General features: G+C 40.2%; 1 protein-coding gene across 8 annotated transcripts in view; it reads right to left on the minus strand.

The window, feature by feature from the left end:
- Positions 1 to 18876, minus strand: part of PSPC1 (paraspeckle component 1) — a 94774-nt gene that overhangs the window by 44283 nt on the left and 31615 nt on the right. For 5 of the 8 annotated variants that reach the window (XR_002336589.2, XR_002336587.2, XM_021065421.2 and 2 more), the window contains exon 6: positions 12846 to 12951. Coding sequence is in view for 4 of the 8 variants with exons in the window: in XM_021065421.2 (XP_020921080.1) it covers positions 12846 to 12951 (106 nt within the window). In the remaining 4 variants the exon portion in view is untranslated. Of the gene's footprint in view, positions 1 to 9594; positions 12517 to 12845; positions 12952 to 18876 lie in introns of those variants that run through there. The other 3 variants (XR_014818903.1, XR_014818902.1, XM_021065422.2) reach the window with 2 other exon arrangements.

Below are 18876 nucleotides of genomic sequence, written 5' to 3' on the forward strand. Positions count from 1 at the left end.
TGTTACCCAAAGGAGTTGAAAATGCATATCCCCACAAAAACCTCCACAAGGATACTGACAATAGCTTTCTTCACAAGTGCCAACTAAGACATCCTTCAGCAGGTGACAGACAGACTTGCTTATCGACAGCGTCCAGAAGAAAGGAGCGCTGAGCCATATAGAAAACATAACAGGAGGAATCGTACTAAGTGATTATTACTAAAAGCCAAAAGAGGCTCACACAGGATGGCTCCAACTGGAGACAAGAAAAGAATCGGTGACCGCCCGGGATGGCAACAAGGGGCGGAAGGTGGAGCGTTCAGGACTCTCACATAGGATTCCCGGGCTGGGAGGCCACGGAATGTAAACTATGAACACGTGATCAAGAGAGCGTGTCAGTGCAAGTTCACCCACAAGAACAAAGCGACCCTCCGTGCTGCAGGGATCTAAGGGCAGGGAGTCCACGTGTACGTGGGTAAAGGACGAACGTGGGAAATCTGTGTACCGCCCACTCAACTGTGCTATGAACCCCAAACTACTCTAAATACAGTTTCTTTTTGAACAATAAATTGCATCTTACCATAAGTTTTAGTAATGAAATAATAACCATTTGCTACTTATTAAAGGAACCGTAAATACACACAGGGGGACTTATTCTTAGCTTTCTACATTCATGAACCGTTGTGGCGCAGTGGAAACGAATCTGACTAGCATCCATGAGACGCAGGTTTGATCCCAGGCCTTGCTCAGTGGGTTAAGGATCCGGCATTGCCGAGAGCTGTGGTGTAGGTTGCAGACTCGGCTTGGATCTGGCGTGGCTGTGGCTGTGGCTGGCTGCCACAGCTCTGATTCCACCCCTAGCCTGGGAACCTCCATATGCCGGAGATGCAGCCCTCCAAAGACAAAAAAACAAAGAACAAAAAAACCTAAATGCAAGTGCCTCATAAACTACAATTCCACTCAATTTTTTTTTCTTTTTTGGCCACACCTGTGGCATACGGAAGCTCCTAGGTCAGAAACTGAATCTGAACTGGAGCTGGGACCTACAGCACAGCTGTAGTAACACCAGCCAGATTCATAAGCCACTGCTGGGATTGAATCAGCCTCCACAAAGATAAGCTGGATCATTAACCCTAATGCACCACAGCAGGAACTTGCCAAAGTGAATTTTTAAAGCCTGATTCAGGCAACTTTGTAAAACAGACTGTTTTGAGGTCACTGTCAAATTCAACTGCTTGTGTAGCAAAATCAATTGCTACTTTTTAATACACATGGTGGCTAATTGAAGATTAAATGTAACTACATGTAATCCAACATGCATCAAGAGACTGAAGAAAATATTTTAAACAAATTAACTTTTTAGACAAATTTACACTGAGCTGAGAATTTTATTTCTAATCTATATACCTGAGGGTATATTAAATTTTCAAGATTATCCTTGTCAACCGTCATGGCAAAATCCCTCTGAAAAGCTGCTTTTAAAAACAAATTAGGGAGATCCCTAACGATCCCTACTAGGATCCATGAGGATGTGGCTTCAAACCCTGGCCTCGCTCAGCAGGTTAAGGACCCAGTGCTGCTGTGAGCTGTGGTGTAGGTCGCAGACACAGTTCGGATCCCACACTGCTGTGACTGTGGCATAGGACAGCAGCTATAGCTCTGATTCGAACCCTAGCCTGGGAACTCCTATATGCCTCGAGTGCGGCCCTAAAAAGCAAAACAAACAAAAAACAACTGAAATTAAATAGCAGTATTTCACTATTCTTCAAATTTAGTATCCCAAACTTTCAAGGGCCGCACCTAGAGCATATTCAAGTTCCCAGACTAGGGGTCGAATCGGAGCTACAGCTGCCACCCCACGCCACAGCCGCAGCACCACCAGATCCAAGGCACGTCTGGACCACAGCTCTCAGCAACGCCAGAGATACTGGGATCAAACCTGAGTCTTCATGGATACTAGCTGGGTTCATTACTGCTGAGTAATAACGGGACCTCCCTATCCCAAATTTTTAAAGACATCAGTAATAAACATACCAACTACAACAAAGACACAACCCTTTCTTTTTAATCGTCACCCTCATAGTATTTCCACGTTCCCAGGCCAGGGATTGAATCCAAGTCGCAGCTACAACCTACTCCACGGCTGCGGAACACTGGACGTTTTAACCCACAGCGCCACGGTGAGTTTGGCCAGGGATCAAACTCACATCTCTGCAGTGACCTGATCCAACGCGCTCAGATCCTTAACCCACTGTGCCACGGCAGAAACTCCCAGACATAATAATTTTAATTTTTTTTTACCAAAGCACATTAATTCTGGGGACTGGCTTGCATTTCTTTACCTATAACCTCTTACCCAGTATTTTTACATATCAAAATCAAAACAGTTGTCATAATTGGTAAAATCAAGATATGAAAGATGAAACAAAACAGCAATATAAGCTGCACAAAAAGCAAAGCCAAACTGGTCCCACCAACAGAAGAAAGCAACACAGTGTATGTATTCAAATGTATTAAGAACGAGGTACATTAAGTGTTTAACAGAAGAGAGTGTCTTTTCTGTTTGTGACACTAAACATTTAAACAAGTTACTTTGATAGTCCACCAGAAGCTTTGAAATGTTGAAAAATTACGTACTCTTTTAAAGTAGATAACCCAAAGCAACATGTAACATGTTAAAATGGTAACTAAATACAATTCAAAAAGTTACAAAAAATTCATAATTATAAGAGAAAGTACTCAACAAGCATTTCAAGTGTTTAAAGCAGAACTTAGAAAAAGCAGTAATATGTCAAACTGAGGTGGAGTTACCGTTGTGGCTCTATAGTAACGAACGCAACTAATACCCATGAGGACAAGGGTTTGATTCCACGCCTTTCAGTGGGTTAAGGATCCGGCGCTGCCTTCACCTGCTGAGCTGCTGTGGTATATGTAGGCTGGCAGCTGAAGCTCTGATTTAACCCCTAGCCTGGGAACTTCCATGTGTCGTGTGTGAAGTCCTTAAAAAAAAAAAAAAAAAAAAGACCAAAAAAAAGCTGTATCTGTGAATCATGGTAAACTCATGACCAGAAAAGACAGGATTTGCAAAGTGGGGCACAATATAGTGGAAAACATCCTACGAAAATGAGGCAAACTTACCCACATTCTCGCCATTACTTGACATCTGAAACAGAAGTAAATGCGTTTCCCCAGCCGAACATGCTCATTTTCCAAACCGGGTCTTCTGCTCCCTAACACTAGTAGTTAATCATCACACACAGATAGTGATAGTATCATTTATCTAGTTTGATTTGGTAGAAAATTCTGACACTTCAGGGGGTACTACAGAGTTTCATGGTCTCAATACAAGTACAGAAGGTAATGGATACTGAATGGCCTAAAATCTTTTTTACACAATCATCTTGTAAGACAACTCCTGGAAGGGGCTCTACATCACAAACCGAAGTAACAGTTTTTATGTCTTTCCAGAATTTTTTTGTTATTAACTCAAAAACTATGTAATAAATGAACAAAATTCCTACTATTTGCATTGCATGCAGTGGACATTTAAAAAAAAACTTCACTTTAGTTCAACACTCATATTCCCCAAAGCTGACTCAACTCTTCTCCAACTCACCTAAAAAAGTAAAAATTAGCTAAAAGATCTTACCATTCTGAACTAAGTAAGATTAGAAGAACTTACCATTTCAAATGAAAAGACCTGAAGTATTCCTACAACACAGCAAAATAAGTCGACTGTATCAGTTTTTAAAATATACCCAAAATAGCCTCACAAAAGTGTTGAGCCTCTCACTCACTCAATAGTAAGAGTTTCCTCTAAACTCTCAGAACTTTTTAGCTGTGTCTCTTATTAACCAGCCCCATTATGGGTCCCTCTGTACCTAAAATTCTCTAAAATCCTCAAAGATCTGACCCTCTGTATTCTCTACCAAGTTCACAAGAACACAGAAAAAACGGGAAACAGAATTTTTTCACTATATTGGAACCTCCAGGTTTCCTGCAAATCTAACAGTCTTGGAGCAATATTTACGTGCAATCCACATAGTAAAAAGCTGTATGTGCTGAAAGCCTAGCAGAAAAAATAGTTATTTACTATTCTTCAAAATCTACTCTCCATTATGTGATTCCATTTTGACGTCTACAAAAACACAGCAGGAGTTGTGTCTCAAACCCATCTATGTTTCAAAACTACTAATGGGGAGCATCTGAGTATACAATAAGCGCTCAGATTTGGTGTGGCATCGAGAACACTAAAAACCACACGATTGAACTTTAGGCTGTCATTTAAAAATTGAGACATCAAGAAACTATTTAATTCTCCCAGTTGACATCTAAGTAACTACATATAACAAATATGAGATTCCTGACCTCAAAAGACTCCAGCACTCGGGAGTTCCCGTTGTGGCGCAGTGGTTAACGAACCCGACTAGGAACCATGAGGTTGCACGTTCGGTCCCTGCTCTTGCTCAGTGGGTTAACGATCCAGCGTTGCCGTGAGCTGTGGTGTAGGTTGCAGATGCGGCTCGGATCCCGCGTTGCTGTGGCCCTGGTGTAGGCCAGTGGCTACAGCTCCAATGTGACCCCTATCCTGGGAACCTCCACATGCCGTGGGAGCAGCCCAAAGAAATAGCAAAAAGATAAAACAAAAACAAAAAAAACAAAAGACTCCAGCGCTCAATATGGATAAACAATGTAAGGTGACAGTTATAAGGTAATGTAAGTACTAAAAAGGATCAAACTCAAAAGGACGTAGCATCTTAGGTGGGGTGAGTAATCCAAGCAGGTTGGGTATGCACAGAGTACCCACCGTCTCCAGGAGGGAAAAAGCGACATGGAAATCTTCCTGGACACGAGCCTCTCTGAAACGCTAATGGAATGTAGGGCCAAAAATGACACGGAGTCATCTAATATGACACAGAAATAGTTAAGTCCAACCAAGTGTCCTCTGATGCAACGTGAAAGGGACATAGAGGACGTAGTAACCACGCCCATCTGGGTTGTTATGAGACAACGGAAGGGAAAACGAGACTGACCATCCTCAGACACGACGCGATGGAGGTGACCGCGCATCCTGCTTTGCCTGGACAGCCTATTTACACCTGCTGTAAGAGAAGTAATTTTACATGTACTCATACTCATTTGTCCTAGTTTTGATGAAAACTTTAAGGTTTTCCCTACAAATAATTGGACATTATTAAAATTATTAAATAATCCTTCTGAGAAGTGATCCAAGATTTCAACCGCTGGTTAAAATTGATTATTATCTTCAACCCAAATACCCCAAATATCAAAAGCCCAAAGATAATTTCCAAGAGTATATGTTAACTTTAAAAACATTTATCTTTTCATCAGATGACAAAACTCTAAGTTCCAATTATGTACCATTCCCAAATGCTCAGAAAAGTTGCTGGGTCATCGTAAAAAATAATTAGTGAATAAATAATAAAAACATAAAAAAACTGGTCACAACGAGAGCATTTTCTGGGAGGCCACTGCACAGGTGTGACCTTCCCAGCAGGTCACATCTAAACCTGACACCAAACCCAGCGAATAAAGCTTCAGTTTTTCCACAGGATGAAGAAGAGGCTATAAAAACTCCTCATGAAATATGCCCATTGTTCAAATGCAACAAGTGTTTATCTAGCCTTCCAAAATACCCTGCTGCTGCAGTACAACCAAATCTCCTGAGAGCTAAATTCTAAGGAGATGCGACAGCCTTATCAAAGTCAAAAACACGGCAACTTCTCTCAAAACTCACCAACCACTTCAGAAAACGCACTTGTACACACTCACTAGTGAGCAACAACTAGGGTCAATTCTCTCTGCAGCACCTATTAATGAGATGTTGTCACTGGCCAGAGTTTCTGGTCTTAGTTTTGTCTAAGAGATGGGCATAAAATCAAGAGGCAAATACAGCTATCACAGTCAAAACAGGTGCGTTCTCAAAAAACAATGCTTTCTGTCTCGACTGACTAAAGCCAAAAAGCCGTGACAGCTCTGAGACCCAAGCAGTGGGCAGGGACATCTTATCAGCCCTTCCAACAGCCTGCGCTCTGATTTACTGCCTTGACTACCATGGCACCTTCTGAACACTAATTTGGATTCTTCAAAAAAAAGAACCAAGGCTCTAGGATGTGAGGTGCTCTGCTCAATAAGCCTTCTAAAAACACTGAAAAAGAATATACAAAATAATAAAATTACACCTTAATTCACGAACTCCTCTCAGTTTGGTTCATACGAACCACCTTTTAGAGATTCCCAAATCTCAGAATGGCCCCAGATGAGCAGTCGGCAAGCCATCCCGGGAAAGGGCAAGCTAGGAGCTCTCTGGCAGTAGCTCTCCATCTCTGCTGGCCAGTTGGTCCTGATATAGCCTCAGAATCACGTCACAACTGGTCAACAAGGCCATTTTGTGGCAAAGCTGCCATCAACAAAATATAGATACAGCTGTGTTCCAACAAAACTGTTTAAAAACAAGCAGTGCTCAGATTTGGCCTGGCTTAACCTTGTCTGTCAAACTCCAGTCTAGATGAACTATTTACAACACTAAAAATCAGCATATCACTTGAGAGGATACCACCCCACAGAAGGATGAAAAGTCCAACTGGAAGCTGCCATGTCAAAATCCCCAAAAGCACTGTGTATTAATTGTGTAACTCCTGTCTCCCATGTGGGAATGGCCAAAAAGCTAACTTCCAACTCTCCAAGTCCCATAAAAATTTCAACTACAAGTCTAATTACAACATATGGCCAGTGCTTTTCTATCTTTGCTAATGAAAATAAACAAGCTAAAGAGCTTTTTTTTTTTTCTTTTCTAGGGCCGCACCTGCGGCACATGGAGGTTCCCAGGCTAAGGGTCTAATCAGAGCTGTAGCTGCCGGCCTCCACCACAGCCACAGGAGCACCAGATCCGAGCTGTGTCTGCAACCTACACCACAGCTCACAGCAACACTGGATCCTTAACCCACTGAGCAGGGCCAGGGATCGAACCCGCAACCTCATGGTTCCTTCAGATTCATTAACCACTGCGCCTTGACGGGAACTCCTGAAGAGCATTTTAAAATGCAGATCCCGTGGCTCCAATCCAGACCCAATGGACTGTATCTTTTTTAAATTCCACAGATGTGCTACAAAGGTTGAAAACTACTGGATTTAACTAAAACTTTGATCGATGGCAGAATCTACTAGGATCACAAAATGAGTCAATTTGTAGGATGGAGACCTGATAACCCAGATCTTTTAAAAGCTCCCTGAGGGTTCACTATGCGCTACTGAAAGACAACCACGGAGAGGTACCACTGACCTGGCTGCATTTCCTCAATGCTTTTAGCCTCACTGTTTACTAAGCCTGGGGGGGGGGGGTTTACAACAGAGCACCTCTGACAAACAAACAGATGATTGCCTTACTTATTAGAATGTGATAAACATGCACCTTCAGGGGTTTTTTTGGTCTTCTTGTCTTTTCTAGGGCCGCACTCGTGGCATACGGAGGTTCCCAGGCTAGGGGTCGAATTGGAGCTGTAGCCACTGGCCTACACCACAGCAAAGCCAGATCCGAGCCGCGTCTGTGACCTACACCACAGCTCACTGCAACTCGGGATCCTTAACCCACTGAGCAGGGACAGGGATTGAACCTGTGACCTCATGGTTCCTAGTCAGATTCATTAACCACTGAGCCATGACGGTAACTCCTACCTTCAGAGTTTTACACACGTGTTCAATTCTCCAGGGCTCTGCCCACCTACTCAAATGGGAATAAAAATTCTTACATATCAATTCGTATATATATCTTGAACTAGACTTAAAGAGCTACTCTTTTCTTCGCTAAAAACCAAATATTAATATTTACCAAGCCAGAAAGAGAAACTTAGGTTTTAAAACAAAGTGGCACACAAAGTAAGCACTGCCCCAATTTTCCAAAATGAAATTATTTTATAACTACATGATAAACTACTCAAGCAAGAATACATTTAGATATTTTTATATTATCATTCTTCTGAGAAAGCCAAGTTTACATTTTAAAAATATTCTAATTAAAATATCCCTTTATTCCAATGAAACACCGTGTCCATACATAAAATGGTACACAGCACTACTTAAATGTATAGACTACTTAATTTACAGTAAGTCTAAGAACCTAATAGGAACAAAAGAACAGGACAATCATAAAAACAGGGTCACAAATTCTTATGGTTAAGAGAATAACCTCTGTAATGTGTTCAAAAGTGGAAACACTGAGTTACATAGAAAATTTCAACCTCGTAAATACTAACTAGAAAGTGGTTCAGATACGCTAGTCCACACTATGATAAAAATAAACCTAAACATAATTAAAGCACAGCATAAAATATATACATACATTGTTACAAGTCAAAAATATGTTATGCTCCAGGAGTGGAAAACAACCTGTTTCGGCTTTAGTCATGGAGCTGTTACCAAAGAGCATGACTTCCGGAGTTCCCACTGCGGCACGGTGGGTTAAGAATCCGACTGCAGTGGTTCAAGTCGCTGTAGAGGTTCAATTCCCGAACCAGCACACTGGGTTTACAGTGTTGCAGCTGTGGCTCAGATTCAATCTCTGGCCCAGGGAATTTCCATATGCTGCAAGAGCGGCCATTAAAAAAAGAAAAAAAGTTTAACTTCCTCTAAGGAGAAAAAAGGTATGAAACATATCCTTGACGAAGAGCTGACGTGTCCTTGAAGCTCCTAAAAATATATTCACATGTGTATCATAATATTATGACAAAGCCAAAAGCTAACAAAAAACCCCCTAAAACCTTGAGCAGATATGTTTTCCCTTTTGCTACAATAAAAAAATTATTATTCAACATAAAATCAGTATTTATTTTATACTTCCGAGCTGACACTACTAGTTATGTTGGGATACACCTAATAGAAGTATGAGAAAAAAATGAGAGGTGATACTTTAAAACAAACCAAGAAAACCTACATGACTTTTACTGATGAGGCAAGCTAAACACTTACCATTTGCTTCCTCCCTTTAAATTGAACAGTGAAAAAAGAGAAGCACACAAGAGAGCCTAATTTCAAAGCTTTTAAAAACAAAAACAAACATTAAAATTGTTTAACAATTTTTCTCAAAGACAATTTTCAAAGTAAAGAATAACTGAGGCAACAATGTCCTCAATATTTTTTCTATTAACACAAAGTAGTCAAGACCAGTGAAAAGCTTTTGTTAATATTTCATTATTGCTTAATTATTTTACATTAACAAGCATTATGAAGCTAGAAACCAAATAAAACTGACAGGAAAATGACAAACATGCCTATTCATAATTTCAACCAAATAAAACTGACAGGAAAATGACAAACATGCCTATTCATAATTTCAAACTTCAAAAAAATCTAAAAATAGAACACAGACTATTTCACCTGGATATTTAATTCCATTGATATATGAAATTTTAAATACAATTTCTTTTCAGAAAACTAAGAGGTGAGTAACTTTGCGGCCTAACGTGAATATTAAAAAAATAATAATAAAAAAAAATTAGCAACTACAATCTAGCCCAGGGTTCAGCAAGCTTTTTCTGTTAAAGAGCCAAGGTGTAACTATTTTAGGCTTTGTGGATCACGGAGTCTGTTTAACAGAAGTTTGTTTTTTTTTGGGGGGGTGGGGGGTCTCCCTTATCAGTCAACAACATGTAAACACAATTCTTAGTTCTGTGATTAAGAGCAGCATGAAAATGGATACTGGGTCCAGGCTATGGCTGGCAGACCTCTGGTCTAGCCAAATCATTATGATGCTTCAAATATGCAACAGACACTTTAAGTAATTGCTTAAAATTATCTTAAAATATTCAATTGTCTAAGTTTTCTAAGAGCATAATGCTGTGAAACCATAAATCACCTTTGTTGAAAGGCTAATATATCTGCTCTATTTCTGAATATCTAACTTATTTATTCTCAAATTTCACTGGCTATCTATAACATCTAACCACGATTAAAATGAATTTGAAACATGCAAGTGTTTTTAAATTAAAATAAGAATTCAAAGTATTTCAATTATATTTTGCGTTTTGTGCTTTTTTAGGGCCACACCCGTGGCATATGGAGGTTCCCAAGCTAGGGGTTAAGTTGGAGCTACAGCTGCCAGCCTACGCCAGAGCCACAGCAATATGGGATCTGAGCTGTCTGTGACCTACACCACAGCTCACGGCAACACCAGATCCTTAACCCACTGAGCAAGGCCAGGGACTAAAGGACTAAACCTGCGACCTCATGATTCCCAGTTGGATTCCTTTCTGCTGGTCAGGACGGGAACTCCTTTCGATTTTAAATTGCGGCAACATTTCCAAATAGTTTTAGAATAGAAAAGTTGAGTTAAAACTATCTGGGCTCTGAGGGAGAGTGAGATGGACTGAGAGTTTGGGGTTAGTAAATACAAACTACTACATTTCGAATGGATAAACAACGAGGCCCTACTGTAGAGCATAGGGAACTATATCCAGTCTCCTGGGACAGACCAGGAAGGAAAATCAGCATAAAAAATGTATACATATGTGTATGACTGAGTCACTCTGCTGTAGAGCAGAAATTGGCACAACAATGTAAATCAACTACACTTTAAAGAAATCTATCAGTCCTTAATTACACCTATATATAATGACACTGAATGTACTAAAAAATAAAGACTGTGAAGTGATGGCAATCAAGCTTATGATATCACCAACTTAATCAAGTTTAACAGGAGAATATATCTCACTTAACCATTTCACACTGGTCCCTAAATGATTTCGTACATGACCTCATTTCAACTAGCTATACATCTGGTCCAAGAGTGTAAAGTCTATGCCAGAAAAACATTAAGAAAGCTAATACTACCAACTTTATCATAAGCAAGAGTTTTAGTAAAAGAAATGTTCAGACACACAAAAGGACCAGGAAGCATTTCCAAATCCTCAAAGGAATGACATACAGTTTCTCTAAGCAATACATCACATGTGGTTTACATCATGACTATAATTTAAGAGAGAAACACTAGTTTTCAAAATATGTATTTCTGAAAAACCCTTTTAATTCGACATTTTTATAGCATAATATAAAATTTTTATGCTATAAAGCAATTTATCATTGATAAATTCAACAGACTTATGTTCAAATGCAACAACGAAAAAGGCAAAGACCACAGTTTAAAATGTCACTACGCAAGTGCTATGAATCCAGAGAGGAAAAGACAACTGCAATGATGCTAAAATTCACTCTGAACATTTTTTTACAAAGCTTGAAAAAACCTACTCGACAATTTGGAAATGGAATTTAAACCGTGACTTATAAATAATTAAAATTTTCTAATTGACTTTAAATTGATTTCTAATTGATTTTTCATTCAAAGGATATTTACTTGATGGAAGGTAAGATAAAAATTTCTCGCTGTTCTAGTATTTATTTTGCTATGTGTCTATTTTATTTATTTTCGTCTTTTTTATCTTTTTAGGGTCGTACCCTTGGCATATGGAGGTTCCCAGGCTAGGGGCTGAATCGGAGCTACAGCTGCCAGCCTACACCACAGCAACTCAGGATTCGAGCCATGTCTGTGACCTACACCACAGCTCACGGCAATGCCGGATCGATAACCCAATGAACAAGTCCAGGTATCGAACCTGCATCCTCATGCATACTAGTCGGGTTTGTTAACCACTAAGCCACGACGGGAACTCCCCTGTATTCATTTTAATAGAAAAAATTTTAAGATTTTCTAAGGAAAAAGAAGAATAAGAACAGAGAAAGGAAAAAAAGGCACCAATGCCTTTAATTAACACCCTTAGCCTCAGAAACTTATTAAAGAATCATGGCTTTTGAATAGCTAGAGAAAAAAAATGGTAGCATTATTCAAAATGAGTTGTTCGCCTCAGGTGAACAATGAGACTCTGTCAGTTATCAGTAAGAAATTGTGGGTTTTAACACATGTGAAGTATTCTTTCTGCCCTAGAATTTGCCTCCCTCAAACAGAAACCTGAGGCTGTCTCTGGAACTAACTGCAGTTTACAACAAATTCAGGAATAAAGAAACTTGTTGAATATCACTGCAAAAATACAATTAACATAATCCAGGATATGAGATATGCTTTATAACAAGGGTCTGATTCTTAAAAAAAATAAAAATAAGGAAACAGTGAAAAAGAGGGACAGAAAATCAACTAAGAATATTGAATTTAACAATGTGAATAAATCAATTGTTGGAAGAAAAAAAACTTTATAAGGCCTGAGTTAAATGGAACTTTTACTAGTTAATATTAAATAACTGACAATTTTGAAGGTATGGTAAAGACACTTGTCAAGAGAGTTCTTATATCTTAGAGTTACATACTGATACTTACGAATGCAATCATGTGAAGTGAGGTACTGCATGTAAAGTGCCTCGGGAGTGTGGGTCACTCGGACTCGGGAGTGTGGGTCACTCGGACTCGGGAGTGTGGGTCTACTCCAAGATGGAAACGACCAGCCGGGGCGGACAACCGTTACAGCGGAGGGGTGAGCATGCACTACGGTACTTTTCATTCTAAAAGCTTCCAAACTAAAGAATTTTTAATGTCGATTACTGGTAAAAATCAGACAAGTGGATATGATCAAGTTATCAAGATTCCTAATCTAGAAGCAATTAAGAAAAGATAAAGGAAAAAGGAAAAAAGTTTAATGTCCATTTCATAAGACAGGATTACCTTGAGAAACTAATTTTAATTTACTACCTGTAAGAGGTTAAGAAACTCGTTAGTTTAACCTAAACATGCAAATTCAGAAAGAGTAGAAAATATATTACTATATAAAGCAGTATCTAAAGAACTGCAAGCACACATCGTCCACCTGACAACACAAACCATCTTAGTTAACCGGTACTTTACTTACGTTTTCCATATAGTTCGGCTTAAAGCCCTCCTGCTGCCGCCGCAGTTCCTCCTGCTCCCGGTGGCGGATCATTTCCTCCTCACGACGACGATGCTCTTCCTCATGCCTGAGAAGAGATGTTTAAATAAAACCTTCACGGTGCTTGACATACAAGCTATCATCATGTACCTTATTTCAGGTAAAACAAAAAAATTAGACAAGACACACTACACCAAGTATGTGATAATAACTTGCGTACCAAGTTCACCCTCCAAAAAAATAACTGAATTATGGTAAATCAAAAAAGTAAACACCAGACACCTAGGGTCAATTAATCTTTGAGAAAGGAGGCAAGAATAAAAAATGGGAAAAAGACAGTCTCTTCAACAAGGTGCTGGGAAAACTGGACAGATGCATGTAAAACAATGAAACTGGAACACACCCTCAACCACGCACAAAAATAAACTCAAAATGGCTTAAAGACTTAAACATGAGACAAGACACCATAAAACTCCTAGAAGAGAACATAGGCAAAACATTCTCTGACACCAACCGTACAAATGTTTTCTTAGGTCAGTGTACCAAGGCAATAGAAATAAAAACAAGTCAATGGGACCTATTCAAACTTACAAGGCTTTGCACAGCAAAGGAAACCATTTGGAAAAAAAAAAAAAAAAAGACAACCAACAGAATGTGAGGAAACAGCTGCAAACAATGCAACCAACAAGGGCTCTATCTCCAAAATATACAAACAGGAGTTCCCTCCGTGGCTCAGTGGTTAACAAATCCAACTAGGAACCATGAGGTTGCGGGTTCGATCCCTGGCCTTGCTCATTGGGTTAATGATCTGGCATTGCCGTGAGCTGTGGTGTAGGTCGCAGACGCAGCTTGGATCCCTCATTGCTGTGGCTCTGGTGTAGGCTGGTGGCTACAGCTCCGATTGGACCCCTAGCCTGGGAACCTCCATATGCCGCGGGAAGCGGCCCAAGAAATGGCAAAAAGACCAAAAAAAACCCAAAAAACAAAAAGCAAAAACAAAAAAATATATATATACAAACAGCTCATACAACTCAATAGCAAAAAAACCCAAACCCAATTGAAAAATGGGCAGAAGAACTGAATAGACACTTCTCCAAAGAAGCCATATAGAAAGCCAACAGGCACATGAAAAAACGCTCAGCGTCACTAATTAGTAGAGAAATGCAAATCAAAACTACAATGAGGTCCCACCTCATACCAGTCAGAACGGCCATCATTAATAAGTCAACAAGTAACAAATGCTGGAGAGGGTGTATAGACAAGGGAACTCTCCTTCACTCTTGGTGGGAATGTAAATTGGTACAACCACTATGGAAAACAGTATGGAGGTTCCTCAGAAAACTACCGTATGACCCAACAATCCCACTCTTGGGCATATATCTGTACAAAACTTTCACTGAAAAAGATTCATGCACCTGCATGTTCACTGCAGCACTGTTCACAACAGCCACGACATGGAAACAACCTAAATGTCCATCAACAGATGAATGGATTAAGAAGATGTGGTGTATATACACAATGAAATACTACTCAGCCATAAAAAAAAGAACAAAATAATGTCACTGGCAGCAACATGGGCAGAACCAGAGACTCTCATACTAAGGGAAGTCAGAAGGAGAAAGACAAATGATATCACATATCCAGAATCTAATATATGGCACAAATGAACCTACTACAGAAAAGAAACTCATGGACATGGAGAACAGACTTTTGGCTGCCAAGAGGGAGGGGGAGGGAGCAGAAGGGACTGGGAGTTTGGGTTCAGTAGATGCAAATTTCGGCATCTGGAATAGATAAGCAATGCGATTCTGCTGCATAGCCCAAGGAACCACATCTGATCACTTGTGACGGAACACAATGGAGAACAATGTGAGAAAAAGAATGCATGCATATATATGTGTGTGTGAGAAAAAGAACGCGCGCGTGTGTGTGTATACATATGTATACATATGAGGTGGAAATGCCTGGATTATATACATATAATCCAGGCGTTTCCACTATCATGTAGCAAGTTAAGGCCATGGCATTGTCTCTGCAGCAGCATAAGTTCAACCTCCGGCCCAGCACAGTGGGTTAAGGATCCTGTGTTGCCAAAGCTATGGCAGAGGTCTCAGCTGCACACTGACTGGATCTCTGGCCCAGAACTTCCATGTGCCTTGGGTGTGGTCAAAAGCAAACAAAAGTCTGGAACCCAAAAGCTCAAATCTGTACTCAGTACTGTAATATAAAGAGAAAGCGTGGAATCTATCACTGGCATAGCAGATTGTTTCTTAAAGACAAGCATAACCTATCCTGATACAAGCCACTGCAGAGAACCATTCTGCCTAGGCAAATATCCTACTTGCAGAAGGAAGCCTGAACGAACCCTCTCTCCCCCATATCATTAACTCAGGAAATCCCATGTGGCGGCTACCTGCAAACCACCTGCTTTTATAAATTAAGTTTTATGGGACAACCATTCGCCTACTACCTCCAGACTAGAGCAATGCTGAGTAGCTAAGACAGAGACCATGTGACATGGGAAGCCTAAAATATTTACTATCTACCCTTTCCCAGAAAAAGTTTGCCAACTTCAGCCCCAAAGATACATGCAGGCATGGAACAACAACGAAAGCTTTATCTATGTGCCGGGTTACCATTAAATCATAGTAAGTTATTAAGAAGGAAAAGCTTTAATACTGAAGTAATAGACTCATATAATATTGGCATTTAAATCAATGTAAATTCAAATACATATGCTCTGCGATCAAAACCAATAAATTATTTAAACAGAGAAAACTATATAATACTGTTGCCCCTTCAGTAGGTCTCATTTTCCAAGCTACTTTTTTTTTAAATTATACTTGATTTACATGTTGTGCCATTTTCTGTACAGCAAAGTGACTCAGTCACACATACACATGAATTCTTTTTTTTTTTAGGGCCCCACCCACAGCATATGCATTTCCCAGGCTAGGGGTCAAATCAGAGCTGAAACTGCCAGCCTAAACCACAGACACAGCAACACCAGACCCAAGCCGTGTTTGCGACCTACACCCCACCACGGCTCACGGCAATTGCAGGTACCTTAACCCACTGAGCGAGGCAAGGGACCAAACCTCCATCCCCATGGATGCCATTCAGGGTCGTAACCTGCTGAACACAACCAGAATTCCTGCATTCTTTTTCATACGTACTATTTTCCATCATGCTCTATCCCATGAGACTGGATACAGTCTCAGTGCTAACCAGGCTGCTCTTCTGAGCACCTTTCCTCACCAAGTGTAAACACCTTTTTGGTGGTGTGTTTGGTACACCACCACCTCCCACGAAACACAAGGGCAGAACTAAGAGAAATGGTGATGCCACAGCCAGCAAAAAACAGTCTGTTAGGACCTCATGTTAAAACAACAAGCAAATAAGAAGACACCATCCCTAAAGGATTTCAAGCAAAACCTAGACTATTTTGAAATCCTCAAAACAAAGCTCTATTCAAGGAAACTGAATATTCAAGTAAAGTGGTTAATCCATTTCTAGGACATTAACACACTAATAAGAAAATACTTTCTAGAGTTCCTATTGTGGCTGAGTGGGTTAAGAACCCAAACAGTATCCATAAGAATGCAGGTTCGATCCCTGGCCTCACCCAGTGGGTAAAGGATCCAGCACTGCCACGAGCTGTAGCATAGGTCGCAGATGCGGTTCAGATCTGGCATCGCTGCGGATGTGGTGTAGGCTGGCAGATGCAGCTCTGATTTGACCCATAGCCTGAGAACTTCCATATGCTACAGGAGCGGCCATAAAAAGAAAAAAAAATCATTTCTAAGAGAACAAAAGAGGGTTTGAGAGTTTCTATAACACTGGGAATAATCTGAGGAGACAAAAGCATTGCCCTTTTTTATTTATACACATATTTATAAATTGTTTTGAACATGTGCTACTGTAACACTTTTAGTAAAAAACAAAACATCATAAACAAAATCTATAATGTAGTTTTCCCATTGTTAGAAAAATTGTTTAATGATAAAAAGTGAGATTAGAATTACAAATCTGGAGAAAAAGTACGACAGAGTATTAATTATTTGCTATTTTTTCCCTTCCATTTCTTTGTCTGTAAATTCCACAGTCTCTACTTTATTTTGAGAGTGTACCACACTGACCACTCCATAATATAAATTCATAGACAGCATACAAAACATTCCCTGCTGTACATATACCTTTGCTTTAAATTTCTTCCCTGCCACAAGATGCTTTAACAATAGCCTTTATACTTATATTTGATGTCACTTTAGGTCAAAGATAATATCCTAGGTTATGTTCACAAATGGAACTAATAGGGAAAGAAGTGTGAGAAATTTTAAAATCATGTTATGTTTAATTGGAAACCAATACAACCTTAATCTTACAATTACTTTAACTGGAAGGCCACTAATTAAATCCTGGTGTCTTATTTTTGAAGGAGTCTGAAAAATCTGAAAAGCTCTAGGCCCTAAGCTATGATGAGACTAAGGCATAAACACGTCCTGTGGTTTGTTCCTACCTAACACGAGGGTCTCCACACCCATCACAGGGCTCCGTATATCCCATGATCTGTACACTCTGGCAAACGACACAAAAAGGGGAAAGAATGCAAGTCCTGCTTGTGGCACAGCAGAAACAAATCTGACCAGTATACATGAGGATGTAGGTTCAATCCCTGGCGTTGCTCAGTGGGTCAGAGATCAGGCGTTGCCGTGAGCTGTGGTGCAGGTTGCAGATGCAGCTCCAATTCGACCCCTAGCCTGGGAGCTTTCACGTGCCACAGCAACGGCCCTAAAAAGCACAAAAAAATACAAAGAAAAAGGGCAAGAACAGACGGATGAGGAGGTGAGTGAGGAGGAAGGTGAAAGGTAAGAGAGAAAAAGGAGTTAATACTAAGTGAACCAGCTGCAGCCTGGACCAGCCCATCCAAGCCCTGCACCCTTTCACTGCCACAGCCTCTGAAGAGCAAAGTGACCCAGGAAAAAGTAATGTATCTGTAGCACAGAAAGGAAAACCAGAAAGCTGGACGATCTAAATTAGTTCATTTCTCTCAGAATATACTTTCTTAAGCAGTTTTTCCAATCTGCCCAGTGATGTAAAACAAAACGGCTGAGCCCAAACCTTCTGGCCTTCTTACAAGGAAGCAGCCTCAGACCAACCTCTGCAGTTTGACGAGTATATTTTATTTGCTTTTTCTTACAAGTGAAGGATATATTTGACAATTATCAGTCTAAAATTAAGTGTCTGGACAGCATTTAATTTCCTTTTCTTGACACAAGCTGCAAAATTACTCAATTTTAACAACAAAAAAAAGCTGTTCACGTTGTTTTGGCTTTTTTCTTTCTTTTTTTTTTTTTTTGCTTTTTAGGGCCACACCCGTGGCATATGGAGATTCCCAGGTTGAAACGGAGCTGTAGCCGCTGGCCTACACCACAGCTCACGGCAACACCGGATCCTCAATCCACTGAGCAAGGACAGGGATCAAACCCACAACCTCATGATTCCTAGTTGGGTTTGCTGACGCACTGAGCCATGACAAAAACTCCTGTTCACATTTCTTTTTTTTGGCTTTTTGCTATTTCTTTGGGCTGCTCCCGCGGCATATGGAGGTTCCCAGGCTAGGGGTCAAATTGGAGCTGTAGCCACCGGCCTAAGCCAGAGCCACAGCAACGCAGGATCCGAGCTGCGTCTGCAACCTGCACCACAGCTCACAGCAACGCCAGATCGTTAACCCACTGAGCAAGGGCAGGGATTGAACCCACAACCTCATGGTTCCTAGTCGGATTCGTTAATCACTGTGCCATGATGGGAACTCCTGTTCACATTTCTTAAATGAAGAGTCTTAAAATTCTTAGAATTAATTTCAAAATAAACACCCCGGCACAGGGCAAGACTTAACAGACTTATCACCACCTATATCTACTACAATATAGCCAAGCATAAAAGTTGCCAATGACCTAATTATCATTTTATTGCTGAGATATTATTACTAATAGTACACAGTTATTAGAAT

Source organism: Sus scrofa, chromosome 11 (genome assembly GCF_054392235.1).
Source record: "Sus scrofa isolate SSC_HxYL_T2T_F1_AM1 chromosome 11, Sscrofa_HxYL_maternal_Yorkshire_Landrace_v2.0, whole genome shotgun sequence".
NCBI classification, from domain to species: domain Eukaryota; kingdom Metazoa; phylum Chordata; class Mammalia; order Artiodactyla; family Suidae; genus Sus; species Sus scrofa.